We start from the raw sequence: 27,003 nt of genomic DNA, 5'->3' as shown, positions 1-27,003 counted from the left end.
TGAAAATTTGACGAGATATGGTGTTCCATGTGGGACCAATGTTGGTGTTATTTGCCGACGAGACCTCGTGCTTTTGGGTAAAGCACTGCGGGTGACGTGGGCGCGGTGGATTTGGCAAGCACGTTGCGGGCGAGTCCGTTTTTTGAGCGAGATCTGAAAGGAACAAGTTGAACCAGCGAAAAATCATTCCACGAACGAATTTGTATTTTAAAAACCAGTAAGATACAGCTGAGAAATAAGGTGAAGTTTTCCATGGGTAGAGTAGACGAAAAAAAAACACGTGTAAAATCCATGGGGTTAAAATGTAGTTGGGGGGTGGGAGGAAGGCACTCAGTGGTGCCCTTATTCCTGGAAGTGAATAACTAAATCACTCCGGGCCCTAAGCCCTAAGCATTAATCTTAAAGGATCTATGACAGGTAAGCTTAAGTTACTAAGAGAAAAAAGACAGAGCGTCCAGAAATAAGGGCGCCAGTGGGTGCCCCGACTACATTTTCGTCAATCCATGATTAAGAGAGACGTAAATGTCAACTCATAAAATCCTACCTCATATCTGTTGACGGCGAACGAAGACGACCCTTTACAGTTGGCGCAGCTTTTGATGCGTCGATCAACAGGCTTTTCTCCTCTTGTCGTACGACTTGGTCAAGTTTACTCTGGAAGTGAACGAATTCAAAGCAGTTGAGAAAATATGATGTAGTTTTCGAGAATTACCTTAGTGGGGTCGTAATCGGACACTCGTGACGGTAGCCGTTCAAGCGATGAGAACACGAGCACATTTTCGCCACAGAATCGTATAATATCTTCGTTTAGTATGGCCTCTACAGTAGCGGCCGATCCTGAAGACGGGACATTAGTTGGATAACAAAGAAAAAGACAAACAATAAGAGATGCGCAGCGTAGTATTGGTTAAGCAACAAATAATTTAACAGATAGATCTGATAACAGAAAAAAAACGAAAAAAAAAAGATTCAGCAGCTGCAGGGGAACACAACTTTTCAATGAAATGTGGGTGGAAATGATAAATATAACTGAAAAAGAATGAACATATAGTCAGATTTCTAGTTGATGAGAAATTAACATTGAAGTTAAAGGAAAAAGAAAAAAGACAAAGAATGACAGCTCGAAAACTTAACGACACTAGTGGAGTAGAAGAGTTTAAATGGGACTAGGGTATTTCGCTGCTTTGCAAAAGGTGAAAAATTGCTCTTTACGACTCTATAGGACGAAGAACGATTGTTTGCTTGTAAAATATGCTTTTAAACACGGATAATAGTAGCAGAAGCTATCCAGAATTTAACTATACGCAAATCACTCCAACGACAATACAAAACCAACCACTTATGGGAGGGCGTCGTTGCCGGCTCATTTGCTCTCTTGCTCGATCGACCATCATCCGCTCCCAAGAAGACATAGGTCGACGAAGCCCGGGTGTAGAAACCTGGACCAAAGGTACAGTTAGCAGTAGAATAGTTAGTGACAAACTGGTGTATTGTGTAAACAATATCTTATAGGTAGTTATTCCCGAGAAAATGAAAGAATATCGCTCAGCATTATAGTGTAAACGAGATTTTTGTGCACCACGTATACGACGAAAGTAGCGAGTTCGTTAGCCGACAAGCTTTGATTCCATTTACGGGACATAAATCCTTCCTAACTAATATGAAGACGTAGGCAGTCTGGTTGTGGTTGGGTAGACGAAGAAAAAAGACTTGGCTTGTATGTATGCAATCCTGCATAGAATTCATCCTATACGTCAGTTTCCATTAGTTTTCGTTCTTAGCAGCATCGAATGTACCGTACGGAAGATATGAAACATGTCAGTCTTCCAAGAAAAGTGGATCTTACTCGTAAAGGACAGAATACAAAAAAGGGAGTTCAACGTTTCATCTCCTCCATGACTGCTTCTGACAGTTTTGAAAGCAGAGGAAAGCATTACCACCTAAGGAGCGAAAACCACATCTACTTTTAAACAATAAAGGAAGCCTTAAATCTTGGAAAAAAACCTTACATTTTTCCCCACTTTCGTCCCTCTACTCCTTTTCGAAGGAAGAAAGGAATCGGTGGAGGGACAGAACATTGAGGAAAGCATCCGCAAAGAGTGCGTTTTTCTTGTCAGCCGAGCAAGTTCCCCAAACTTTTGTTTCGATTTTAAGATCATCTCCGAAATCCTTATTGATTAAAAGGATGCTGACGCAAGAGTTAGTGTCAGCAAACGAAAACTCGTTTAACTCAACATCGCTTTATTTTCTCCCACGCACTGATACGTAAAGAGTACGCAATACGCGCTAGTCGTCTTCTTAACGACAGCAACGAGCCTCATAACGCTCTAATCGGACACGATTTGATACCAGCCATCTCCTACACTTTTGAAGCTCTCAGTGCTGTTAAATAACAGACATTACACAAATTAATATCCAAGGATGGGCAAATGGAAAAAAAGTGCAGCAAAGGGATTCAATATCTCACATCTGCCGCTCATTAAATTCCACTCGTTAAAAGAAAAAACAACCAATCCAATCCATAAGGATGTAAGCTGACAAACCGGGCGCTTATCCAAATAGTCGTTCTGTTCCACTGAAGTGCTTGCGTCCGTACTACACACTCCGGAATCAGCTGTTGAGTGTGTTAGCAAATTTTGACCATCCACTAAAATGTTCAGGATTCACTGTAGGATCAGTGGAATTGAAGATTTTATAAAATGGAAAAAGAAAAGTGGTTTTTTCTTCAACAACCGAATACACGTAATTATAAGTTTTAAGAAATATCAGCAGAGGAATCCAGAAAGAGAGAGAGAAAAAATCTCAACGTAAGCTTTCTGATAAAATTCACGGTGCAAAATGACGTGAATTATTTACGTGAAATGTGCTGCGGCTCTTAATGTGTATCCATCAGCTTTTTTTTCCTCCTAAATGCATGTGATTTCTACGTGAAAACTCGAAAACGCATCAATGTTCCTAACGAGTACCTAAGCCTAGTAAAAAGTTGCGAAAGTGTCTCGTCCTGCAGATTTCTTACGGTAGGTTCGTCGAATACGGACACGTGACAACACAGTTTAAAGGCATCACCCCGCGAATCTGAGGTGGTACAGATTTCAGGTGGATTATTCGTATACGGGAGAGTAGATTATGGAGAGGGGTGTGTTTCCGTCCATTTCTTCCTAATTGCCGTAAAAAACGGCCCGGAAGATGCGGCGCCGCACAAGGCTGGCGCGCTCCAGTCGAACTCTTTGTAGAAAATAATGCGCCAAAACGAATGAAGCCGTATCTTCCGGGCCATTTTTTTACGGCGATTAGGAAGAAATGAACGGAATCACCCTCCTCCCCCTAATCTACGACCCCGTATACGAATACTCCACCGGAAATCCGTACCACTCCAGATTCGTGGGGTGATGCCTTTAAAAAACTTAGGCAAAATGAATTCTGATGGAACCGAGTGTTTGGAAAAACAAATAGTATTTGAACGGGGATTATTGCTCTTCGTTTCTCCGAGAATCTATTAGTTTTTCGGATTTATACTTTTCAAAACCTAGCTGCGTACCCAGTAACCACGATAACCTATCAAGCTACAGTTTGTAGGAGAGCGGCCGGTTGTTCCTACCGCCAAAGAATTAAAATAAACAATCAGTGAAGCAACAGATGACAAGGTAATGAACTGACCCAGCACATTCGCCAACGGTGCAGTGGGTGGTCGGCTGGCGGAAAGTGGCCGAGCGCCAGGCAACCGCCACTGCTGCTCGTCGTCCAGCCACTGGGCTCGTTCACGGACCCGGTTAGCGACCTCGGGTGGGACGAAGTTTTCGACTATAAGCAACCTGGAAAAAAGTAGAATATAAGGGATTCGATGACGAAGAGGAACGAAAAGGATTCAAAACGTTGGTGGTGGGATAGCAATAGGACCGCGAGGATATTTTGGCGAAATTTTTCGTAGCCGCCTGAGATTCTCTTGGATATGCTGTTCAATAAATGTCGCAATCGCGCCGTAGTCACTAAATAAACAAGCAATTTCACATGCTGAAATATGATCGCGACGAAGGCAGGAAGGCGCCACCTTTTTTCATGCATTAGAAACGTCAATAAGGAGAAGGATTTAGTAAATGGTGAGTTGGATTCGTACACAGAGTTACTGAAAAAAAACAACTGTGACAAATCCTCTGAAAACGTGGGTCAAACGTGGTTCTTTTTTTTTCGCAAAATGGGATGTGAACCGTACAACGTACATAGGACAAATGACGTATCGGGTCACTGAAGCGCAATAAAATTATTACAGTTGAAAGCGACATAAAAAAAGGGAGGGGGAAGAATATGGTAGGCTAAAGTACGTCTGATATCGGACCAATACAATCGTGTTTCCTGATAATATACTGGAAAGTAGCTTCCAGAAGACAAGAAGTATCAAAAGCATGGATACGGTAATGAGCACTCCGGGAGCAAAATGGAGAAATTCATAGCAATAACAAAGTGACAGGATGCAAATATAATGAAAGTGATGTAAAACGAGTTTCTTTCCAGAATTTTAGGATGTTCGAAAATTCATCGAGTTATTCAAAAATAACAAAATAAGAAAACTGTGTGAAAAGAGTCTCACGGATCAAGAGATCTTTGCCGGAAAATAGTGGTTATCCAACAAGTGGAAGTCACAAAACTGACGGGAAACCACCAAGAATTACTGTCTTTATTTTTTTCTTGATTTAACCCAGCGCATTTGTCGCTCAAATGACAAGCATTCCTGGACAGTAATTCTCTGGAGGATTATCATGTCAGTTTGCTCGTATTCCCCCGTCAATCCAACATTTTGATTATAATTCACCTGATAGATGTATCAATTAATTGCATTCCTTTACTTAAACCCATGAAATTTTGTCCCGGCAGAGGAGATGAAATGAACAATAAACAAATAGCTCAAACAAAAAAAGAGGAAAACCGAGTCTTGTAGTCGCAATAGTCATCCAAACGAATAACTACAGGAACCAAGTTGTTCCAATTGGGACCTCACCTCGCTCCACTCCTTCCAGTCACAATAGGCAATTTTAGAACAAAGCAAATTTATTCAAAATATTGTTATAGAACACTACTACAGCTTAAATGGGGGTTGTCACTATACGAGCAAGTAGGCGGCGGTCAACAAAAGAACCAGAAACGTACGCAGTTCGGACGGCGACCGATAACAACCATACGATCCGCTTCCAGGCTATTTATTCAGGTGTGAGCCTGAACAATGCGTGGACAGTGCTTACTAGGAGCGATTTTGGTGCCATTCTGTTCGTATCGCAGCGTAAAGCAAGAAGGAATTCCAGAATAATGAATAGACGTCTGAGATAGCGAAAAAAAAGTAAAATGGAGGCTTTGAATGCGTCGTGAACCACAAAAACGTCCTGACCACACGTTTTCGACTGGGTCTTGACCATTCGGTGATTTTTTTTTCAAAAGGAAAAGTCGCAGAATGGCGATTCTACACAAGTTACCTTTCACTTTATTTTATTTATTATTATATTTTCAACGGCTATTTTTAAAATTCTTCAAAAGATGACTCAGAAATGCAGAAATGCTGCCCCAGATTTTCGTCAGAACTGTCTGACAAAATCTTGGAGTCATGTCCAGGTTTTTTTTGGAAAATAATTGTAGTAAGGAATGCATGGATGTCAGGTACAAAATTGTTTTGACAAAATTATGCAAACGAGGGACATTTTTTCGCACAATAAAAATTAAAAGTCGGAAAAAATCGGTGCAAATAAACTTCATAGTTCGAAATCGATATTTCTAGCCATTATCGTTCACTAAAGTTTTATGAATTTTTCAGAGCAGTTTGAATCACTAATATTATTATCTACACTTGTAATTGGTAATAAATTACAATACTACCTGTTAATTTTTTTCTTTCTTTTCTTTCTGAATTTCTAAAATTTATGAGTACTATGCGTCAATTAATAGCTGCCTCAATTTTGGTAAATAGCTAATTGTTACAAATATATTATATAAAGTTACGTTGAGGAATAATATTGCCAAAATTGTTGGCACTAAATTATTAAATTATATCATAGTAATTAGTTACACAATTGTCATAAACATGTCACCTATAATAAAGGTAACTGACCGTTGTATTGCAGTTATTGTAATTGTTTTCTCTTGGAGAAATTTACGAGAGGAAGCAAAAAAGGAAAAATGCAGATTTTCAGAAGAATGCAGGAGAAAAGGACTAGGAACGCCAACAACAAGATTTAATTAGATTTACGACGATTTCAGATCGTGCGCTGAAGACTACGTCGTTCAGTGAACAACGAGACTTCAAGGGTATTATTTTTGTATATTTGTGTTATTTGTTCCTTGTACCTTCCGTTCATACGTACAGATAAACACGTACGGATAAACATGTAATAAATAAATAAATAAATAAAAGATAGAAGCAAGAAAATCCTAGAAGAAAGTAAGTATCACGCAAAAATAATATGATACCAATTTTCCGACAACGACTCTCTCCTCTGTATTCACACAACCTTTTAGATTATCAGTAAAATATGGGAACCTCTAGAATTATGACTTTTTTTAGGAGGCGATGGATAGGAAATGACTGAACTAAGAAATCCGGAAGAGTTTCAATAAACAGACAGATTATATTGTCGAAACCCCGTCGGATTACACACGAAGCAAGCGGTTGATTGAAAACATCTGTCAATTACAGCTGCAACCGAGCTGCGACGGAAATCAACTAATGATATATTGTTTTGAATGGGATAAAAAGGAAAAAAATATAACTGGAAAAGTATGAAGTTTTAGGGGATTTCACTACGGTAATTATCACAATTTTAATCCTAATTATATATTTAATTAACTATATTATAATGTTTACCTCTGACATTTTTTTTTGCAACTGGATTGAACGACTTTTTCTGCTTGTCAATTTATCCTGAACGCTTTGTGAAAGGTGTTGTATCACCTGCACAAAATTAAAAACTGCTATTTTCCATATTCTCAATTTTATGACCAAGAAAATATACTGTTAGACTAGCAGTCAATTTTCAAAAGCAAATCCAGAATAATGAAAACCAAGCGCTATAATAAATACAGCTAGATGAATCAGCCCCCGCTAACAAACAAGGCAAAAGAATTGGAAAAGAATGAATTCCCCCTTTTATGACATTTTGAGTTATTTTTGGAATTTCTCCTTCAAAATATAGTTTTGCTGGGTATCGAAAGTTTGGGATGAGCAAGGCTTAGACATGATTGTTTTATAAGACAAGGAAAGTATTTCTTTTGTTCATGGAGAGGAGGAAACTTCCTCCTCTCCATGAACAAAACAAATACTCTCCTTGTCTTAACAATTCAAACTCAACTCACTCTAATTCTCTGCATTTACCTTATTATTAGCTACGTTGTTTACTAATGGGAGACTATGCAGAGAAATAATAATTAGCAATGAGTAACTAAAGTAATTAACAAGTCCGAAGCAAATTCTGAAGCCAAGGATAATAGATTTCCACGCGGTCGAATGCGAGGTTTCAGATGCATATGAGAATTCAAAGTAATTTCCTCTCTGGTGTCGTAAAAACGATTTGCCGCCAGCAGGGGTCGAACCTGCGACCTTGGGCTTATTAGACCCACGCTCTAACCGACTGAGCTATGGCGGCTGCCCTTTGCTGACAGTTCCATAAAATGTATAAATTTGTGAATTCTTATGAAGAATACGAAGGAATTTTAGCCAGCTAATGGTTTCAAGGGCACTGAAAATCTTTCCGGAGCTCTTTCGTGAGTGAACCCGTCGGGTTGTAACCGCAGACGGCTGTCGACAAGAATTAAGGGGGATTTATGTGATTTCTTCCGACGAATTAGCTACGACTCGCAAAAGCAGGTGACCACTTTTTGCCTAAATATACATGCAGACCTGTGCAAGTGGTGTACACTACTCAAGAAAAAATATTTGCATAATGAGAAGTAGAAAAAAACGTATAAAAGTTCGCCGAAAGAGGTTCGACGGGGACTGAAGGAGTGTCATTGGAGAAGATCTGTCACGATAACGATAACGCCAAGGACGAGATCGTAAAGAAGAATGACAACTGAGTGCTCTGTCGAAATGAGGATAAGGATACGAGGACGCCTATGCTGTGGACATTTCACTCGTTTAGATTTATTCATATATTATATATTTATTATAATTTACAATTTATTATTTATTTATATATATATATATATATATATATCTATACTTCTGTAATAGAGTTTGTGTTCGAAGAAAAATCATTGAAATGCTACTTTGTTGTGTTCTTGTTTGCTTGCTATTTATATGTTGCTTCCTTGTATTATTTTTTTTGTTTTGCACTTTTTCCTTGCCACATCCTTTTTCGTGCCCCACTGAGCGTAATAAATAAGTAATTAAATAAATATATAGAGCTGGAAGAACAAAAAAGAAGGAAATGAAGAAGAGAAAAAGAGAGAACGACAAAAGCGATCTAACCTCGTGGGCGATTACGTCTCGATGCTAAAAAAAGCATAGATGAAAATTTGAAAAAAATTTAATTAACATTCCATGCATTCAGAGAGAAAATGAAAGCGTAATCTTTCTCGAGGATAAATGATGAATCCGAGAAGCAGGACCTGATTAACGAGATTTTCGATGCCGTTACTTCAGCACAAGAAAAATCAGTAGAATCTTTCAGAAAACGAAATATTTCTAGTGAAGATAAAGCAACGTCTAGAAGCGTTTGGCAGCGTGCATTGTGTTTGTCGTTTATATTAAGGACGGGGCGAGGTAGGCGTAAGAGGAGGCGCAAGCAGGAAATGCAGGAAATTATGCGCTGCTCGTGCGTGAACGACTTTCTGTCGACATGAATTGACAGCTATTCAGGTCGTCGAGGAAAGATTAGCGCTGAGAAGTCCGTCTTGCGAAAAACTTGTGAAAAACCACACTTATGATGAAGAATTCCGACAACAGCGGACACAGAGAACTAAAGTACAAATCCTTCGAAACATTCGTGGAAAGAAACGCGTGGATTTTCAGACGCTTAGCCTTCAAACAATCCTAAGCAGCCACAATGAGTGTTACTGGAGCGAACAATGGAACGAATATGTTCATTAATTGAAAGCATCCAGCAAATAAACCATGGTGGTCCATTAGTGTTCCCTCGTCTCGAGTGCCACTTATATACAACGAGGATTTCTGTGCTCACTGCATAACATCCACAAAATGAGATCCAGACCAGAATATGCAGATAATGTGGTGCGTATAAGGCCAGAAACATTCACTAATAAACTCAGCGAAAGCTATGAGACATGTAGAAATCCGTAAATAAACTATTGTGAAACTAATAGACTAATGTGAAATGTGGGTAAAAGAAACATTTTAATTGAAATGGAAAGGAACGAAATAAACATTGTCATATCTATTGTAGGAAAGAATTTTTTTTTTTGCAATGGAAAGAACGAAAAAAGAATTCATATTTCATAAGAAAAATAATTCATAAGAATTCGTGAGCAAATTCAATCTTTGCAGACAGAAAAAATAATAAAATCAGCGAAATTACAATAAACGACTTCTTTGGGAACTCGTCTCATTTTTGCCTGCGCCCATTCCAAGTAGCACCACCTTGAAACAATGAAAGGCTGAAGTATGTGACGTATTAATGCACTTGGGATGCGCTAACGCGTTTTACAGTAATTTCTGATCTTTGGGGTTTATGAACGCGTGCGCAGCCTTACTGAGGACTTTCTGAGGCCAGCCGATGTGTCAGCTCAGTGTTTTTATCCTCTCAGACAAGTCTGGTACCAACTTATCGACCCCGGAGGGATAGAATGCTTGGTTGGGACTAAGGCGACTAAGGTTTCAAACCATCGACCGTGCGGCTACAGCCGCTTAACGACTGCACTACACCCATCCTAGGACCATCTTTACCGCCCATAAAATGCAAAACTCGTCTGTGATTCGCTTTCCAACGTCAGGTCCCAACGTGCAGAATCAGCATTCTGTAATGTTTAGATTTTATGGGTGAAAAGGGACGACAGTGGGTTTCAGTATGGGACCCCTTCCCATTATGGGCTCCATAGGTACTGCGAATCATATTTTCAGATGATGAGCGAATTACATAAACAACTTTCGCTTTTGTTTTAAACTTTTACAAAAATTGAACAACGGAGCACAAACGTGTGCTGGGACTTATGTTTACTCGAGTCACCGCGATGCACGCATGTTTAAAGGGGCGCGTTCCGAGCAGAGAGAAAACATGTACATGAAGTGTAGCGTACGAAAGATAATATATTACTAACTATAGCAGAGAAGGAAAAGCTGGAAAAAGAAAGCCAATTAGCCACTGACAATTTGCGATCATTTTACAAAGTTCGCTCGAAAAATTCTGTGAATATGATCCTAAACAATTAAAACATTGACAACATAGCGGTTTTTTACATATCCGCTGGGTGTTTGTGTTTTTTTTTGCGCTCCAGTTGTCCGACTACATCGTCAAACGACAATGACAATGTCCCCCCGAAGAAAAAAAAAGATTACAGAAAAGATAAAATACTCGGTAACACTCCTCATAAAGTTTTTTTTAAATGATGATGTTATCCCTAACATCGTTGGGAACTGTCGCACGCGGGAAAAAATGTCCGGCAACAGTGTCGGACACCGTTGCCAACGCGATAACCTACTTCGAATCGATCAATAATTGCTTCCTACTTCTTTCCACTTATTGTTCGAAAGAATTTATTTTTCTTATCCTACAGGTTTTTGCGTGATTATTCCGAAATTTTGTAGATACACTAAAAGATTTTAAAAAATAAGAAAAATAAAATTGATAGTAGGAAAGGAACTGAGAAAATAGATAATAACCACTGTGACATCACACCAGCACTTTTTTTTTAAAAACACCTTACCACCTAAAGTTTTTTCATAGTTATAGGAAGTTGGTAGTACCACGTGCAGTTTCCATTGAAATCTCTCGTAAAAAAGTAGCTGATTTACTGGATTCGTTTTTACTTCTTTTGTCACCGAGGTTTTAGTGAAACTTTATTTATGGCCTGACGTTTCGACCAAACAAGAAAACAAAAATCCAGTTCAACATATCGAGACTTCAAGAAGAAAGGACTTGGCGATTGTTAGTCTCCCTATACTGCACAGTCGTGTATGGTTTTACTGTGTGTTGAGGTTAGAGGGGCATAGGGCGTTCAACCTCGCTCCTATTCTGGAAGTTCCTTCTTCCTTTTCCCTCTTATTAGCTTTAGCCTACATGTCATAGATCCTCTAAGATTAATGTTCAGGATCTGAGGCTCCGACTAACTTAGTTGTTCACTTCCAGAAATAAGAGCGCCTTTGAGTACACCCCCACATTTATGGTTTTTTTTTGTCCTAGATTTATCAAATTTTAGCTTTTTTTTTACTTATTTACTTATAGCAGCATATATATATATATCAAATAATGACGATGAAACGAAGAAATGCCAGAATTTCAGAGCACCGTGGAAGAGAGGAAAGCGAGAAAGTTGATTTCCACGTAGAAGATCAGGTTAGATGCAAGGAAATCAAGTAAAATGACTCAATTATTTTAGAAATGATGACGAATGTCAGGGAATTCTATTGAAGTTACTAATAATTGCTTCCCACAGATATAATTAAATTTCAAAAAAGGGAAACAGAAAAAAGACTGGCTTACTTTAGCTTTAACTCTTTGTTAATCTCCGTGACGGAAGCTTCTAGATCTTGCCGTTCCTGTGAATGTAAAAGCACTGAATCGTGAAGCTCATTTCTCGCCTGAAACATGGGAATAAGTGAAGAGAATAAATTTATCAAGTAAATAAACAATTAGATTTTTTTTCGTAGATATTAGCAGAAGAAACCTCTGTACTGAGTAAAGATAGAAGAAACCTTTTCTAGGAGGAAATTCTATCAGGAAAATGCCTCAGGATTCAGTAGCAAAGATTGCGAAAAAAAATTGAAAAGCGTTCCTTTTTTGAGGGAAAAATCCGTGTTTTCACAATAAGCAAATACTTAGAAAGATTAATCACATGTCTACAGTAAAAAGAGAAATACATCGCCAGTAATTAAGGAAATCAAAGGACGAAAAGAAAATAAAAATGCGGGAATGACTGTATTGGTGACCCCACACTATTTGTATATTTGTGAAAAAAAAACACCCATAGGTGCACCATAAATCGGAGCTCACGAGAATTAAAGGAGAGAGTCCAGCTTTTCTATCAACGATAATCTTTATAGAAGCAAATTAAAATTAAGAAAGTAGTGGATTGATGGAAAACGCCGAAGATTGGGCTCTAACGAAATTTTTTTCATCTTTTTCAGCCCAAAACAACAAATCTTTGCAATGTAACCATTTCAAAGTGTTCTATCAATGAAGCGAAATGAGATCAAACATATAAGACGAGGGTCACTTTCCCCCGTTTCTTTACACACGAGAATCCACATGTGCGTCAGGAGAATTTTGAAGAAAAAAGTAGTTCTATGAGATTTTTTTGGCTGAAATTCTGGTTTCAACCGGATTCTCTAGAAGAACAATTCTTCATGTCCTTTTGGTGTGCAAAACTAGGAAGAAGTTAGTCTATTCATTACATTCTCCGGACTTTTAAAAAAACCTCATTCCTCAAAGTTAGTATGGAAAGAGAAAAGTTGAGCACCACCAACCTTCTGCAGTTTTAGATGTAACTTGCGTAATTTTCGAGTTTTCGCCTCGACTTCTTGTTGCAAACTGGAGTACGTTTGATGGATTTCGGCGGTGTCGTCTTCCTGTCTCTCCAACTGTCGCAAAATCTCACGTTCACGTTTCTGCAATTAAGGATCACGTTCACGGATTAGTGTAGGATTTATTCTATTATTATTATTATTAGTATCATTTTATTTTATTTGTTTTCGTTTATTAATTTGTTTATTTTATTTCCATTTATATTCTCAGGTTCTTTGAATGGAACAAATTCCGCTGTGTGAATAGTAACGTAGGTTATTTATAAGAAATAGGAAAAAAGGAGCAACTTCCTTTTACGTTACTACTTTGTCCAAGGACCTTAATTCCCATTTTAACTTTTAGTGTAACATCTGTTTGGTACTTTGAAGCACTTTCCTTGGGTTACTATAGGAGTACTGTACATACATACCTTATCGGTAATAAAAAGGATAAAGTCACTGGCGTATCAATCCACTTGGGATGCGCCAACGCGTTTTACTGGAATTCGTAATCGTTGAGGTTCTGGAACGCGTGTTGGCCTATGCAATGACTTGCGGGCTGCGCGATGATCAAGTCAGTGTTTTTATCTTCCCAGACAAGTCTGGTACCAACTTATCGACCTCGACTGGATAAAAGGCTTGGTTTCCACTAGGGCGGTTTCGAACCCTCGACCGTGTGGCTACAACGGACTTCTAACCGACTGCGCCACTCACGCCCTTTATCGGTAATAAGACCATGAAAATGCAAAAAATTAACATAAAACCCGGATATACTTGGTATTATTTAGCAAATAAAGCAAAGTGACGAGGTGGACAGAGAGAAATACTATTTTCAGTGACAATTTATCAGTGTCGAAAACTGGAGTGTCCTTAGATATTAAATTTTCCGACATATAATAATACTAATTTTTCAATCCCAGTCTATAACGTAATAAAACTGACATAGTAAAGCTGATATTTCATTCCAGACCAAATACACGAGAAATTTCGGGCTTAAAAACTGCTTCGATTAGGTTCTGGGGAAAAAGGGATGTTCTCACCTTCTGTTCAGCCAATTCTCGCCGACGATTCTCAAGCTCGAGTTGTTGTTGCTTGGTGTGATCCAGGAGATCCGTGCCGCCGAGCAGTTTACTTTCCATTTTTGCGATTGTTTCCGCAACCTCACGTTGCGCTTCCTGCTCTTGTTCTAGTTGTCTTTGTCGTTCTTCCAGGTCCGCAATTATACGACGTCGCTCCTTAATGAAAGTTTGATGAGAGGCTGAGGAGACTTTCAATAAAGTTACGAGAGAGAGAGAGAGAGAGAGAGAGAGAGGAAAGGAGAGAGAGTAAGAGTTTAAGAAAAGTCTAGAAAAATCATAAAATTTTTGATGTTGTTTTGAAACTCTAGTAAACCTACACATCAGACAGCTAAAATCCAAATCATTGAGTGAAATAGTAGTTTCAAAGGAAATCTCAGTTACCCCTTAGATACGCGATCAATTTGTGGAATAGTTTTCCCGGGGGAAATCATTTTTTCGTCAATCAAATCTACAATTACTCCGCATAATTTCCTTCTATGTAGTCCCATTCCGAAAAAAAAAAACTTGTTCTCTCCGCACATTTTTTTCTGGGTAGCCCTATTTCGAAAAACAAAAACCTAAAACCTAACAAAAACTTTGTCTAAGAGATTGAAGAAAGTATTTTTGCTCTCGTTTACAACAAATTTCTTAGTGACAACATCTAGTGTCACTAGAAAATTTACCTCCATTATGAGCGAAGTGTCCCGCAATGCATGTTCTCTATCTGCAGCCAATTTCATATGCTGTTCACGGAAATATTCTTCGCTTCGGGACTCATCCAAACCTGAAATACGATAACTATGACCACAAAACAAGGAATTAGTTAGGAATTTCTCAGTTCTAGGAGATGAGCTCTAGCAACTTGTGGGAAGATCTAGGTTCACTCACCTCCTCGACCTCCTTTTCGACGTGACCGTTCCTCGAGCAAGGCACGTAGCCGTTGAATCTCATCCTAAAAATCGCTATAATTCAATGGCAGTGGATGTAGCGGAATGCTGTTTCTGCCAAAATTTCTGTTCCGTTGGTGTTCGCATCGCGACCACATCGCGTGCGATTGCAAAGCGGCCCTTATTTCGCCGAATCATGCTATCTAGGGTAGCGGACATATGAAGCGCAAAAGTATAAACATTTTGGAACTTTTAAAACGAAAAATTCGACCCTAAGATTTTCAGCTATTGATTTTTCTTATGCATATCAAGAATGCTTACTTGAAACTCTCGAAGCATAGCATCCTTAGGATCTTCATTGATCTTCGGCTTGTTTTTGATGTTTTTAGCTCTGTTAGCGTAGCGAAGAGTTCCTGGAAAATAGTGGTTTTTCTCTTCAAAATAAATAATATCCGTTTCCAGGCTAATTTACATTTAAATCCATGTTCATTCGTAAGCAACAATAGCTTTAGTGAAGCTAAGTAACTACAAACCACTTTGAAAGTAAGAAATTCATTTTTTTTAAAAGAAAAACCTTCCCACCTAGAGTTTCTTCATAGTTATAGGAAGCTGGTCCAATACAAGCAACCATAACAGTTTTCGAATTCCCTCCAAGTGAATCTGAAACGGAAATTTTCTACAAGTTAGAACGAGAACTATCCATTCTATCCTATCTGTTCTATTCTATCTACCAGTATTTTGAAAATTGAAAATTCCAATTTCTTCTTTAAAACAATGGTTTTACCAATGAGAAAATAAGACAGTTATGTTTGGTTCTATTTTAAGAAGAAGCTAATCGTGCATGAGATGCAATATTAATAAATTTTCTTAGAATTCATAAGACTATGCTTTGAAAAAATGTAGATTTATGATTTATGAAAATGATTTTTCATAAATTTGTGGCAGATATATTTAGAAACACAATAAAGAAAATAATGGATTGAAAACTACATTCTGCGAAAAAAATTCAACTGAATAACGTCATCAAACTTACCCTGAAGTAACCGAGTTAATTTACTGTCTCGATACGGTATGTGAGTACTTTTACCGTCCACTAATGCCGAAATGACATTGCCCAGCGCTGACAAGGAGAGGTTGATTTTGGTTGCTTCCTAGAACCGAATTCTCAATTTTTTTCCAGGAAAAATGGAGCCTAACGTCACATACCTTGAATCTTTCGCCGGTAGCTCCGGTTTTTGCTTGACGTTCACTACCCGCTAAATCGACGAGATTGAGTCGTCCCACTCTGAAACGAATGGTCCAATGAAAAAAAATAAAAGGTGAGAAATTTTGACGATTTTGATGAAAATTTTTGTGAAAGGATGATTCCTCCAAGCAAAAGGGCGAAGTATGGTAGTGGGCGTGGTCTAGAAAGGAGGGAAAATCCCGCCCACTTTCTCTTTTTTCCCCTCAAATAGCAAAGCCTACCGTATATGATTTTCGCCATCTGGACCCGTTTCACTACATTCTATAGTAATAATAAAAATTGCATGCGATCGACTGGAATGTTCGTTCATGTTAGTTCGCCTGAAATATCGCGTTTTTATGTCGTATACAGAAATCGATTATTGATCACGTGCAAACGTACCCAACAGATCGATTTGCATTCCCAACGGACATCACACGTTGGATTTCTTCTACGGATTTCGTTAAGAAAGTGGTTAAATCTTTCACATAGACTCCGATATCTGCTTTTTCTTTCAGTTCCAACTTGACACGATCATCTTTACTGAGCAGATCGCGAAGTTCTTCCTGAAATCAGAACTCGTCGAAACTAAGCCTAATTCCAAGTATTTTTGCTTTTTTTCCAGCAATTTTTCCCTCAATTTCAAATACCTGATATATCTCTAGGTAGCTGGCCCTGACCAGATATTGCTGATTTCTGGATCTTGCAATGTGCTGGAAGATATGCTCAAAACAATTAAAGATGACACCACGTTCTTCGGGGATTGAGGATTTTCCTGAAAAATTCCCTAATAACCTTATAATTATTAATTGATGACTGTATAACATGCGTTTTGACTAACCCTCCATAGTATAGGTCTTTCCGGTTCCAGTTTGTCCGTAGGCGAATATCGTACCGTTAAAACCGTTCAGCACGGAATCCACAAGATCTCGAAACGTCTCATCATAGAGATCAGTTTGTTTGGAACTGTAACATGGATATAATCTGATCTTGATAGGCAAATATCCGAAAATTCCCGGATAGCCTCACCTCTCGTTATAAATTGCATCGAAAGTGAAATCTTTCGATGGATCCTGGAGTTCTTTTGGATTTCTAAGTTCCACAAGACCTCGATCCGGATACATAGACACAATACTGAAAAACTCTATTATTAGGGAGGAAAAAATCGCATCAGAATTAACCAGAGGTCCTCAAGTTACAGTAATCATTTATCAGAGTGTATCCGAAAGGACATATTTTTGCACGGGCGACCGTGACGCGCTTGTCGCCGACGCTTTTTGCACGGTCACCCGTGCAAAAATAATTCCTTGCGGCTATACTACACCCTTGTGAAACCATTTTAGCCTGCCGCGCTGATTTTTTTCTGTCAAAAAATTTCTGGAATTGAATAGAACCATTTGATTTTAGAATAACATCGCTGGACGTGATGTGCTGTACCATTCCAAAAATCCAAAGAAATGCCACTTCAAGAAAATGACTGCCTCAATTCGCTCAGATACATTTAAGAAATTAACCGAAACTTTTTAGTAATTTTCCAATTTCTACTTTTCGTGCAGATTCTCCTCGCAGCCGCGCCCCAACTGAGTGCGCATTGCGGTTGATCGTGCAAATATATGTAGGACAAGAAAGGATATTCAAAAATAGACAACGCCGCCTCTTTATAAATTTCAAGAAACTATATTTCAAGAAATTTTTGTAAATTTACATTTTTCTATAGCTGGATTTCTAACTTCTGACGGATTTTTTGAAATGAATGCTAGCGAGTCAGCGAGCGCAAATGAAAAACAAACTATCATTTACCGGGATTTTTTTCCCTTAAAAACTCATAATCAGGAGAAAAACCAATTAAAAGCAACGCACCTAATGGGTCTCCTACGGGTACGTAGAACTCACTTTTTTCCGTCATCTATTCTCTATTACTCTACTATTACTCTACTCTATTTGTTATTTCAAGTTAAAACTGCCTCTAACTGTAAGTACTAGAACTTCTATACTCTATATCCTTTGATTAGAAATTTATTTTTGCAAAAAAAGGATCTCAACGAGGCAGAAAGAGAAGTATAAATTCTTCTTTTTCACTTACCTTTGATGTCCTTGTGATATTTCTGCTTCAGACAACGGTCGACATCTGACGATCACTCGGACCGTTTCTTGTTTTCCGGTTCGTGGACGTCGATCGTCGGCTGTCATTTTCGAAAGCGTGGGATGTCTTTCTGAAAAGAAACGCATACATTCTACACTCTTTATGACGCTCACTGCTTTCAAACAAATCATAGTTCCTTTCGAAGAATAAAAGTGAATAAAGTGTCTGACGTTGATCAATCCGTTTGGGATGCGCCCCCACGTTCACTTCAATTCAGAATCGTTTGAGGTTTACGAACGTGAAACTGGCCGATACAATGACTTGCGGTGGCCAGCCGATGTGTCAAGTCAGTGTTTTTATCCTCCCAGACAAGACTGGTACCAATTTATCCACCCCGGACGGATGAAAGGCTTCGTGAGCACTAGGGCGGATTCGAACCTCTTATGAATCGTGCAAGTAGCAGAACCTCTTACGGACTCCGCTACACCGCCCTTTTCGAAGAATAACCGTTGCATATTTTCAATGGTATTATACTAGGAAGAATTATTCGTGCAAAAGAGGGAGGAACATGTTCACAACCACATTAATTATGTCAAATGAGAATTTGTAGCCATAGAGACACGAACGGCGTCCGCTGAGTCACAAGTTATAACAGGAAATTAAACATACTTCAAGAATAATTAAGAAGGATAAATTTTTGACACCAACTGGAATTATCCATTTCAAATCAGTTAATTGAATTATTGCAGTCAGCAACGTGGAAAAATAGCAAATTTTCAACTATCTTTTACATCCTCCCCTCTACCTTCCCCGATTTTTTGAACTATTTTTTTTATTATGCATTTTTTAAAATTTCATTTCCGACAGAAGTGACAGAGAACACAAGAAGAAATTCTCAGTTTAGAATAGTTGGGGAAACTCTTGAATAAATGCCCCTATGGACAAACTTGATCCAGAAAAGAGCTTGATCTGCTGAAAACTAAAGAAATATTGAACAATCCAAGTGAAAATCAACGTAACCTAAGCCAAGCATGAAGGAAATGAAATGAAAAAAATCGCATATTTAAATAACACGGTTTAAAATGATTTAAATTCAAATCCTTCACCAGAGGGACAATTCGACGTTTTGTAAGAGACTAACCGAAGTGAAAATGAGTTGAGTTTACCAGTTTTTTTTTCTTTCACAAATTTCTAGTTTTTTTCTTCTTGTACTGTTCACTAAGTGGCCAATTCGAGAAGAAATATGTTATTTGAAATACCAAAAATTCTAAATCCTCAAAGAAAATCAAATAATGTTCACAAATAATTTCCACGCCACCACATTATACGAAATTGTACAAGTAACCAAGAGTAATACATAATGGGACGCGTAATTACTAACGTCCGATAGTTCACGCCCGACTACGTTCCGCAAATCCCTATTATACTGCGAATGGCATGCATTAGCATAATCCCTTAAGAACTAAAACATCTACCATCCCTACCTTTATATATCCATTCTTACACGGAATCAAAATACAGTACTATTTCTTCCTAGAAAAAAAAACCACATCTTTCTCTTCTTTGCTTTGATGCTTCCATGGCAAGCGAAAAAAAAACCAAATTCTCCTCATCGTGAGAAAATGACTACCTTTTACGTAATTTCAGCCTTTTGTAATCGATCATATCTCTTATCAAAAAATTAAAAACAATAAAAATAATATGTACATAAAAATTGAAAACTGATTGGTAGTTTTAGTGCAAAAACACAGCTCAAAGTGATTACCACGTAAAAAATGAATTCTGAAAAATAACTTTAATGAGGTTTTACGCAAACTTCCCCATACCTCTTGGACTACATACATACAGCTATCACCTTGACTAGTAAAGTTGCTAGCAGTGAAAAATTATGGTCGTAAAGCAAATAGCAGATTAGAGAAATCTTTTTAACCCATTTATAACTCCACTCAATTATTGGATGACGTAAAAAGAAAAAGAAATAATAACATCGGTAGCTAATAGCCAGATGCAACGATCTGTGAGACATTTATAGAAAAAAAAGAAATCATACAATATATAGCGTGTTTCCGGATGAAGGAACAGGACTGAGTTGTTGGAAAGATTCGATTAACGGCTATGCAACGGTGAGGAACGAGTGAGAAAATGACGAATGAGTCAGTGAATCAAGGGATGACTTGATGAATGAATGAATGAATGAATGGATTGTGAGTGATTGGATGAATGAATAAATAAATAACCAAATTAAAGAACGAGTGAATGAATGAACGAAAGAGTTACTGAAAAAGTGGATGATGAATGAGTGGATAAATGAATGAATGAATTATTAATGAACGGATGAATAAATAAATAAATAAATAAAAGAACGAGTGAATGAATGAATGAAAGAATGAATGAAGAGGGCAGGGTCCATTGTTCCGAAAGTCAAAAACAAGGCGACCACTGCTCGTAGTAAAGTGTCCGAGTTCAATGATCATTCGCAATTGAAACGTCCAGCCACAGCCACGTGGATAATTTTCAAAGCACCGAACTTTTCCAGAGAAATCTTTGTAGAGCGAATCTAATCATCCTGTTGGAATCTATTAGAAGTCTCTGATGCACGTATATTAATAACTTTCACCGAAAAAAAGGCCGGTTAAGGACGAAATTTGAAATTGCTCGAAAAAAGTGCGTCAAAGGTATTTTACCACTGGAAAGAAATAAAACCAGAATTCTGTGAAATGCAATCGAAATTATTTCACATAGGATTAAGAACATGTCAACAGAAAACCACGTAACTTAAAACTCCTCTGACGAAGATAAATAGTTCTAAAGCAACTAAAAAAAGTTGTTCCTTGCATGTTTCTCGAGCATTTCTCGTCCACCACTTTCTCCAACATTACATATGTATGAAATAAAAATAAAAAGTTTCGCCAAAACTTAAAACACACTATTCTTGCTGGAAATTGCCTGAGCGAAAAATGCATGTGCAGGGGCGATTTTTCGAGCCTCTATCAGAAAAATCGAAAGCGTTGAAGACTTCTGTGCTTTACATGAGAGTGATTCGAAAAGAAAAAAGATGAGCTTCTTTTCGTTTTTTAAAGCGATTCATTAGGAAAAACTACATTCGAAAATATTCCCAAAGGTAAGATAACAAAGAATAAGTATGAAAGGAGAGTAACAGCCAAAAAGAAGGAAAAAGAAATGCCCAAAAAAATGAAGCTCTTCTTTGACTTCCTACCTACTCAGCACTTGGATATAATAGAATAAAATTATTTCTTCATATATATTTCTTCACCATTTCTTTTTCTTTTCATATACATATATCTCTTCATATTCATAATCTTCATATATAACAGTAGTAGATTTTTTTTAACATTTGAAACAACTACAAATTCAGAATCGATGCATAAAAGGAGCGAAAGGGGTACAGCGAGACTTTCATTCATTAAATACGTTGCCTCCGGAGCGTTGGGCCTAATGAGTAGGCGTGTGGCCCATAAAATTGAGGCCGTTCACCTGTTCAATTTCTTCTGACGAGTTTCACTTGGAAGCACAAATACATGCATTTGTTGGAATTTCTGGACAAATTTCAGGAGTTTTGTTGTCAAATTCGCGAAGATTTGTCAAAAATATCTAACTATGAACTTAAAGTCCTCTAAAAAAACTAGACGTATGAAGGAAAGAAGAAGCAAAAAGCGGAAGTCTTTCGGAAGCTTCCACGAAATTCATAAAAACACTTCCCGTTGTGAATAATCACCTGTAAATGCGTGAATTAATTCAAATTCAGAAATTTCAGTAAAAGAATTTCGCAGATGAACGAAAGTATGTTCTTATTTAAATACTGTGGAGAAGAGGAGAGACTCTATCAAAAAAGACAAAAAAAAAACAAAACAAAACATAAACACTAAACACCGATCAGATGAGTAAATATCAATTCACTTCCAAACCTACCGCGTTCAAATACTGCAATTTAGATCCTTTATATTGTTTTGCTGTTTTTATAGATTGTTTTTTTGTGCTTTTTTCCATCACTGATTCTCACTCGTCATGAGCGCGCAAAAAAATGTTAGAAGAAAATAAGCTGCTAACGAGACTCAATCGAGATAGGATAAAAACTAAAGGAAGCTGATGAGGAGGAGATCAAAAAGTAATTTGATCAAGGATTCTCCTTAAGCACCTAATATACGGCAGCTTAGTAGAAAATGTTCGAGGTAGAGGACTGAAACTGGAACTCTTGCATAATCCATACGAAGATTTTCGTACTAGCAACGGTTGCTTAGGAGTTCGAGTGCAGCGGCGAGGCAAGAATCCGGTGAAGTCGTTTTTCACTATGCTTAAGTGAGGGCATAAGTGGAAATCTGTGTTTTTGGTCGGTGCCGTGAAGGCAGCCAGGTGGCGCGATTACGCTTCGTATACATGACGAATCGCCGGAATACTGCAGAACACAAATGGGCAATGTGCCGGAAAAATGCAGTGCTTAGCGCGAATATATTTCCGTGGAAATTTCTCCGATTTTCCACGGTACAACGGTTACTCCAAAAAAGAAGTTGTCCAAAAAAAGATGTGGAAAATGTGCAGTGGAAATCTTTGCTACTCCTAGCTATGGGAAATTATTCCACGAAAATCGATCCTCGCTAAAAATGGAGTCGTAGGTGGAAATCCTAGATACCCGGATAAGCAAATAGCAATAGCCTTGCACAAACGAATGAAATTTTCAGTTTGAATTTATCAGTTACTCTTTAAAAAAAACTTTCTGGGAGTAATTGATTGAAAAAATCTGTATACGAACGTAATTCCATGCACAGCAAAAGTAGAAGGACCCAACGACGATCTACAATATTTTGTGAAAACAGTAATCTATTGACATGTTTCACTTTCATGGCTCTTTCTGCTCAATTTCCGGAAACGTTTAAAGACAATTTGATTTCCCATTATCGAAATATTCGTTCTGCTTTTATAAGTTGTGTCGGCTGTCGGTGTGACACATCAATAAAAAGAAATCGAAAACAAAAAGAAATCAATCGCAGAAATCAAACCACCAAGAAAAAAGTATGAAAATCTTTAGAACCAATGAGCCAATTAATAAAAGTGGATTTGTCTGATTTACAAAAATTTGAGGTAAAAAAAATGATGAAAGAAGTTGATTTTAAAAAAAAATATTAAAAAATTGTTTCAAACTAAAATTAGAGTGCACCTATCTTAGAAGGTAAAGACAAGAAAATAACCGACAGCCGACACAACTTATAAAAGCAGAACGAATATTTCGATAATGGGAAATCAAATTTTTGACAGCGATTGTCAGGAAATGAGTGAAATGTTTCACTGATTCTGAAACCAACTACTAATCTCATGAAATAATAACAATATAACAATATAAATATTGTTGTATTGTAATTGTTATTTTTATTGTATAACAATGTAAATAAATAATATATAATGATAACAATAACAATATAATGTGGGTATTAAAGAAGGAAGGACAAAGTCTCCGGCCAATCAATCCACCTGGGATGTGCCGACGCGATCGACTGCAATTCAGGATCGTTTGAGATTTACGAACGCGTGTCTGGCCTATGGAATGACTTACGGGGCCAGCCGATGCCGACGATCAGGTCAGTGTTTTTATCCTTCCCGACATGGTTTGTACAAATATGTTGATCATGGATAGGATGAAAGGCTTGGTCGACACTAAGGCGGTTTCGACATATCGACCATGCAGTCGCAGCGGAACTTGCTACCACCTGGGCTACACTCGCTGCATGTGTTAAATTTGCAAAATGAGCAGCAATACCTCCCAGTCGGACCTCAACACTCTTTTCAAATTACTTTTTTTTGGCTTCGTTTACCAAGCGGGGTTTACTGCTTCTTGAACATTTCCTTCCCTCTTGAAGCTGGAACTTTCACGAAAATTTAACTCAAATATCTACATTCACAATCAAGCCTCTCACCAACTGAGCCACACCATCCTTAAATCTATACGATTAATGCTATATTATTCTAATGTATATGGACAAAAAATCGATATTAGCACATAATATCCAGTGGATGCCTTTAAAACCTTCATAAAGGACATAACATATGAGGTACGTTCAGGACGGAGAGGCATTCCGAGCAACGGAAGACAAATGATGCCCACATCCATGGTATCGCGTCTAGGAAACCTCGCAAAAAGCACACACTTATGTTCCGCACGCAACCAGAAAGGGATTCATTTTAAAACTAGCCATTTATTAGCATTTAAAGGCATCACTCAATGAATCTGAGGTGGTACGGATTTCAGGTGGAGTATTCGAATACGGGATGGGAAACTATGGAGAGGGGGTGATTTCATCCATTTCTTTCTAATTGCCGTAAAAAACGGCCCGGAAGATACGGCTCCAGGCGTTCTGGCCCACCATTTTCTACAGGGAGTTCGACTGGAGCCTTGTGCAGCGTCGTATCTTCCGGAAGAAATGGACGGAATCACCCCCCTCTCCATAGTCTCCCATCCTGTATACGAGTACTCCACCTGAAATCTGCACCGCCTCAGATTCGTGGGGTGATGCCTCTAACGAGGAAAACTGTGGAAACATTAATGTCTGACTGGTCGGTTTAAAAAGTCCTTTATTTGATAGAAAAATACACTAGCACCGGTTGTCCATTCTAAAAAAAATACAAAATAAAAAAATTAAAATTAAAAAATTAAAATTCAGATCCTTTCTAATCACTCAGCTCATCTCATTATTTACGATACACAACACCTGCCGAAGGAATTTAATATGAATGGTAATGAATAGGAATCTAGAACCTTGAAAGGTCAAGAGGAAAAGCATGCTGAAAGAAAATTGATTTATGAAGAGAAAAGGCTTATTTAATTAAAAAGGTCAAATTTATATTATTATTTATTTGATTATTAGGTTCAAAAAGTTAATTTTACCAGAAAAATCACAATTTAAACTGATGTTGCCGTTATGTTTATTTAGTTATTCCGAATAGCAGCGAATTATTACACATTCAAGTTAAATTTTCCCTTTTGTGTTTTTTTTTGCATTTTTTTTTCAGTTTCAGGTGAGAATCAAATACTCAGAGAGATGGCTCCTCTAGTTAGTCGATGTACGCAAGGAAGAGATCTCAAACAGGTGACGGCGTCTGGCAAGGAGGTGGTGCTTCTGAATTTCTGAAACATAAAATGGCCGTAACGCTGTGGTAGGAGGTTCCGCTGCGACTGCGCGGTCGATGGTTCGAAACTGCTCTCGGCTGACTGCATCCCTTATCCATCGCGATAGGATGGTGCTAGGCTTGTTCCAAAAAATAAAAACACCGACTCAATCATCGGCATCGGCTGGCCCTCACAGGTCATTGTAGGGGCTACACACGCGATCGTAAACCATAAACGATTCTGAATTGAAGTCGAAGACGTTGGCGTTTCCCAAGTGGATTGATCAAAGCTAGACACAATCTCTTTTTTATTCTTATGCTCCCTAGTGTAAGTCTAAAGACAATGACAAAAAATTAACAAATAACAATAACTAATAAATAAAAATGACTTCCTTGGAAGGAAACGTATGCAAGGAAAGGAGTTATCCTTCTACTTTGGGATAAAAACTCAAAGGAAAAGAAACTAATAATTCGACCAGCTTTTGAATATTAACGGAAATATGAGAAAATGGGTCTTAATAATGCTAACGAACACTTCTTTACAATTCCAGCATGAGCGAAGAACCAATTTAAGAAATCTCATGATTGACTCGCTAAGCTAACGAATTAAACCCTAGTGCTTTTAAAAAGTACATTTTTAAAAGTATTTCCATTCAAAATGGTTTTAATAGTTTTATACCCGGAAATGTTCGAGTGGGAGTCGCAGGAGAATCGAAATACAATAATGAAGGACTTAATTGCACTTAATTCAAAGCAAAAACCGTTGACTACAAATTTGAAAGGATAAAAAATGAAAGTAAAAAGTGAAAAAATGGAAGTGAAGTAAATGAAAGTTCTTAAATGCTTAACTTAGTTTCCGCATCCATCGGTAAAAAATAGAGGATAAAAGGAAATAGGATGAGATAAAGTTATAGCAAAATATTGGTAAGTGAAGGATGTAGAATGTGAAAAGATAGACGTTGGTTTCAATTCATCTGTAGGGAAATTAAAATAAAAGTGAATTAAAATGGGTCTGCAGGGAAATCAAAGTAAGACGGATTACTGTAAGAACTATGAACAGGAACAGAAAGTAACCACAACAACAGTGCCCCTTATCCGCAATGGATTACACCTTTTGTCGAAAAACATTTTAAAAAACAAAAATTAATTGTTTTTACCATTGCTTAAGTATGTATCGGACGGTGTTCCAACATAAATATTTTCAGATGCTTTTTCTTTCTCTGTCACTTCTGATTGCACGAAAAAACAATACAGAAGTCGCTTTGGGGAATTCTGAGAGAAAATCTTATTCGACGAAGTCCCGAAAAATTTGAAAAGAACGACAAGATCACATAAGGTGCTTCCGATCAAGTAGAAAATCTACAGTTTCATGAAAAAAAAACACTACAAGGTAGCTCATGACCTAATTTTTGAAATATCAGTGCGAAACCAAAAATTTCAGGAGGAAAAACTACGCAACAACAACAACTACGCAACACGCATAGGAATCAAAATCAAAAAAGTGGCATTTACGAAGAAAAACTCACCAATTTTCTTCTTTCTTCCTAACGGGGATTCGTTTATGCTACATCTCACATACAACACATTGGCTAATCATCGGTAGGGTAATATACGCTTGAATGAACACAAATCCGCAGTCAATCTGGAAATATTACGCGTGATTATTAGCGAAACGCCTAGGTGACGTCGTAAACACGAAGCAGTATAATATGAGCAACTGAGAAGCAAGAATATATTCTCTAGAGTAGATGTTCAAAACAAACAAACAAATAAACAAGAACTTGGGAGTTTATTAAATCCATTTTAATCAATAATCCACTAACCAACACGGTCAATTGATACCTCTAATAATTCAGAAGAAAGAGGTTGCAATCCTGCCCCTCCTACGACGCAACTTTTTACGGGCGGTAAACCGCGGGCATCCTGCAACGAGCTCACAAATGTGCACGTGATGCAGCTTTTGCTGCTAGTTTATGTTGCAT

The 27,003-nt window shown here is 37.8% G+C and overlaps 1 protein-coding gene across 2 annotated transcripts; it reads right to left on the bottom strand.

Annotated features, from left to right (window-relative positions):
- Positions 1 to 47: 47 nt before the first annotated feature.
- On the bottom strand, positions 48 to 27,003 carry RB195_002854 (uncharacterized protein; the record flags this gene model as incomplete). Of its 2 annotated transcripts, XM_064200295.1 has the most annotated exons (23): positions 48 to 153; positions 545 to 654; positions 713 to 837; positions 1,337 to 1,439; positions 2,544 to 2,647; positions 3,658 to 3,812; positions 11,634 to 11,731; positions 12,617 to 12,757; positions 13,693 to 13,887; positions 14,394 to 14,494; positions 14,599 to 14,662; positions 14,919 to 15,010; positions 15,180 to 15,257; positions 15,631 to 15,748; positions 15,804 to 15,882; positions 16,065 to 16,163; positions 16,225 to 16,388; positions 16,473 to 16,597; positions 16,664 to 16,788; positions 16,852 to 16,956; positions 17,906 to 18,035; positions 26,548 to 26,585; positions 26,960 to 27,003. In XM_064200295.1, 23 exons carry the CDS (start codon positions 27,001 to 27,003, stop codon positions 48 to 50), a joined length of 2,499 nt encoding a protein of 832 aa, XP_064056175.1. The 2 variants fall into 2 exon arrangements, with proteins under 2 accessions (XP_064056175.1, XP_064056176.1); XM_064200294.1 differs by lacking the exons at positions 26,548 to 26,585; positions 26,960 to 27,003 and having other exon boundaries at positions 17,906 to 18,012.

This window comes from Necator americanus, chromosome IV (assembly GCF_031761385.1).
Source record: "Necator americanus strain Aroian chromosome IV, whole genome shotgun sequence".
Lineage (NCBI taxonomy): Eukaryota > Metazoa > Nematoda > Chromadorea > Rhabditida > Ancylostomatidae > Necator > Necator americanus.
This window is presented reverse-complemented; position numbering and strand designations above follow the sequence as displayed.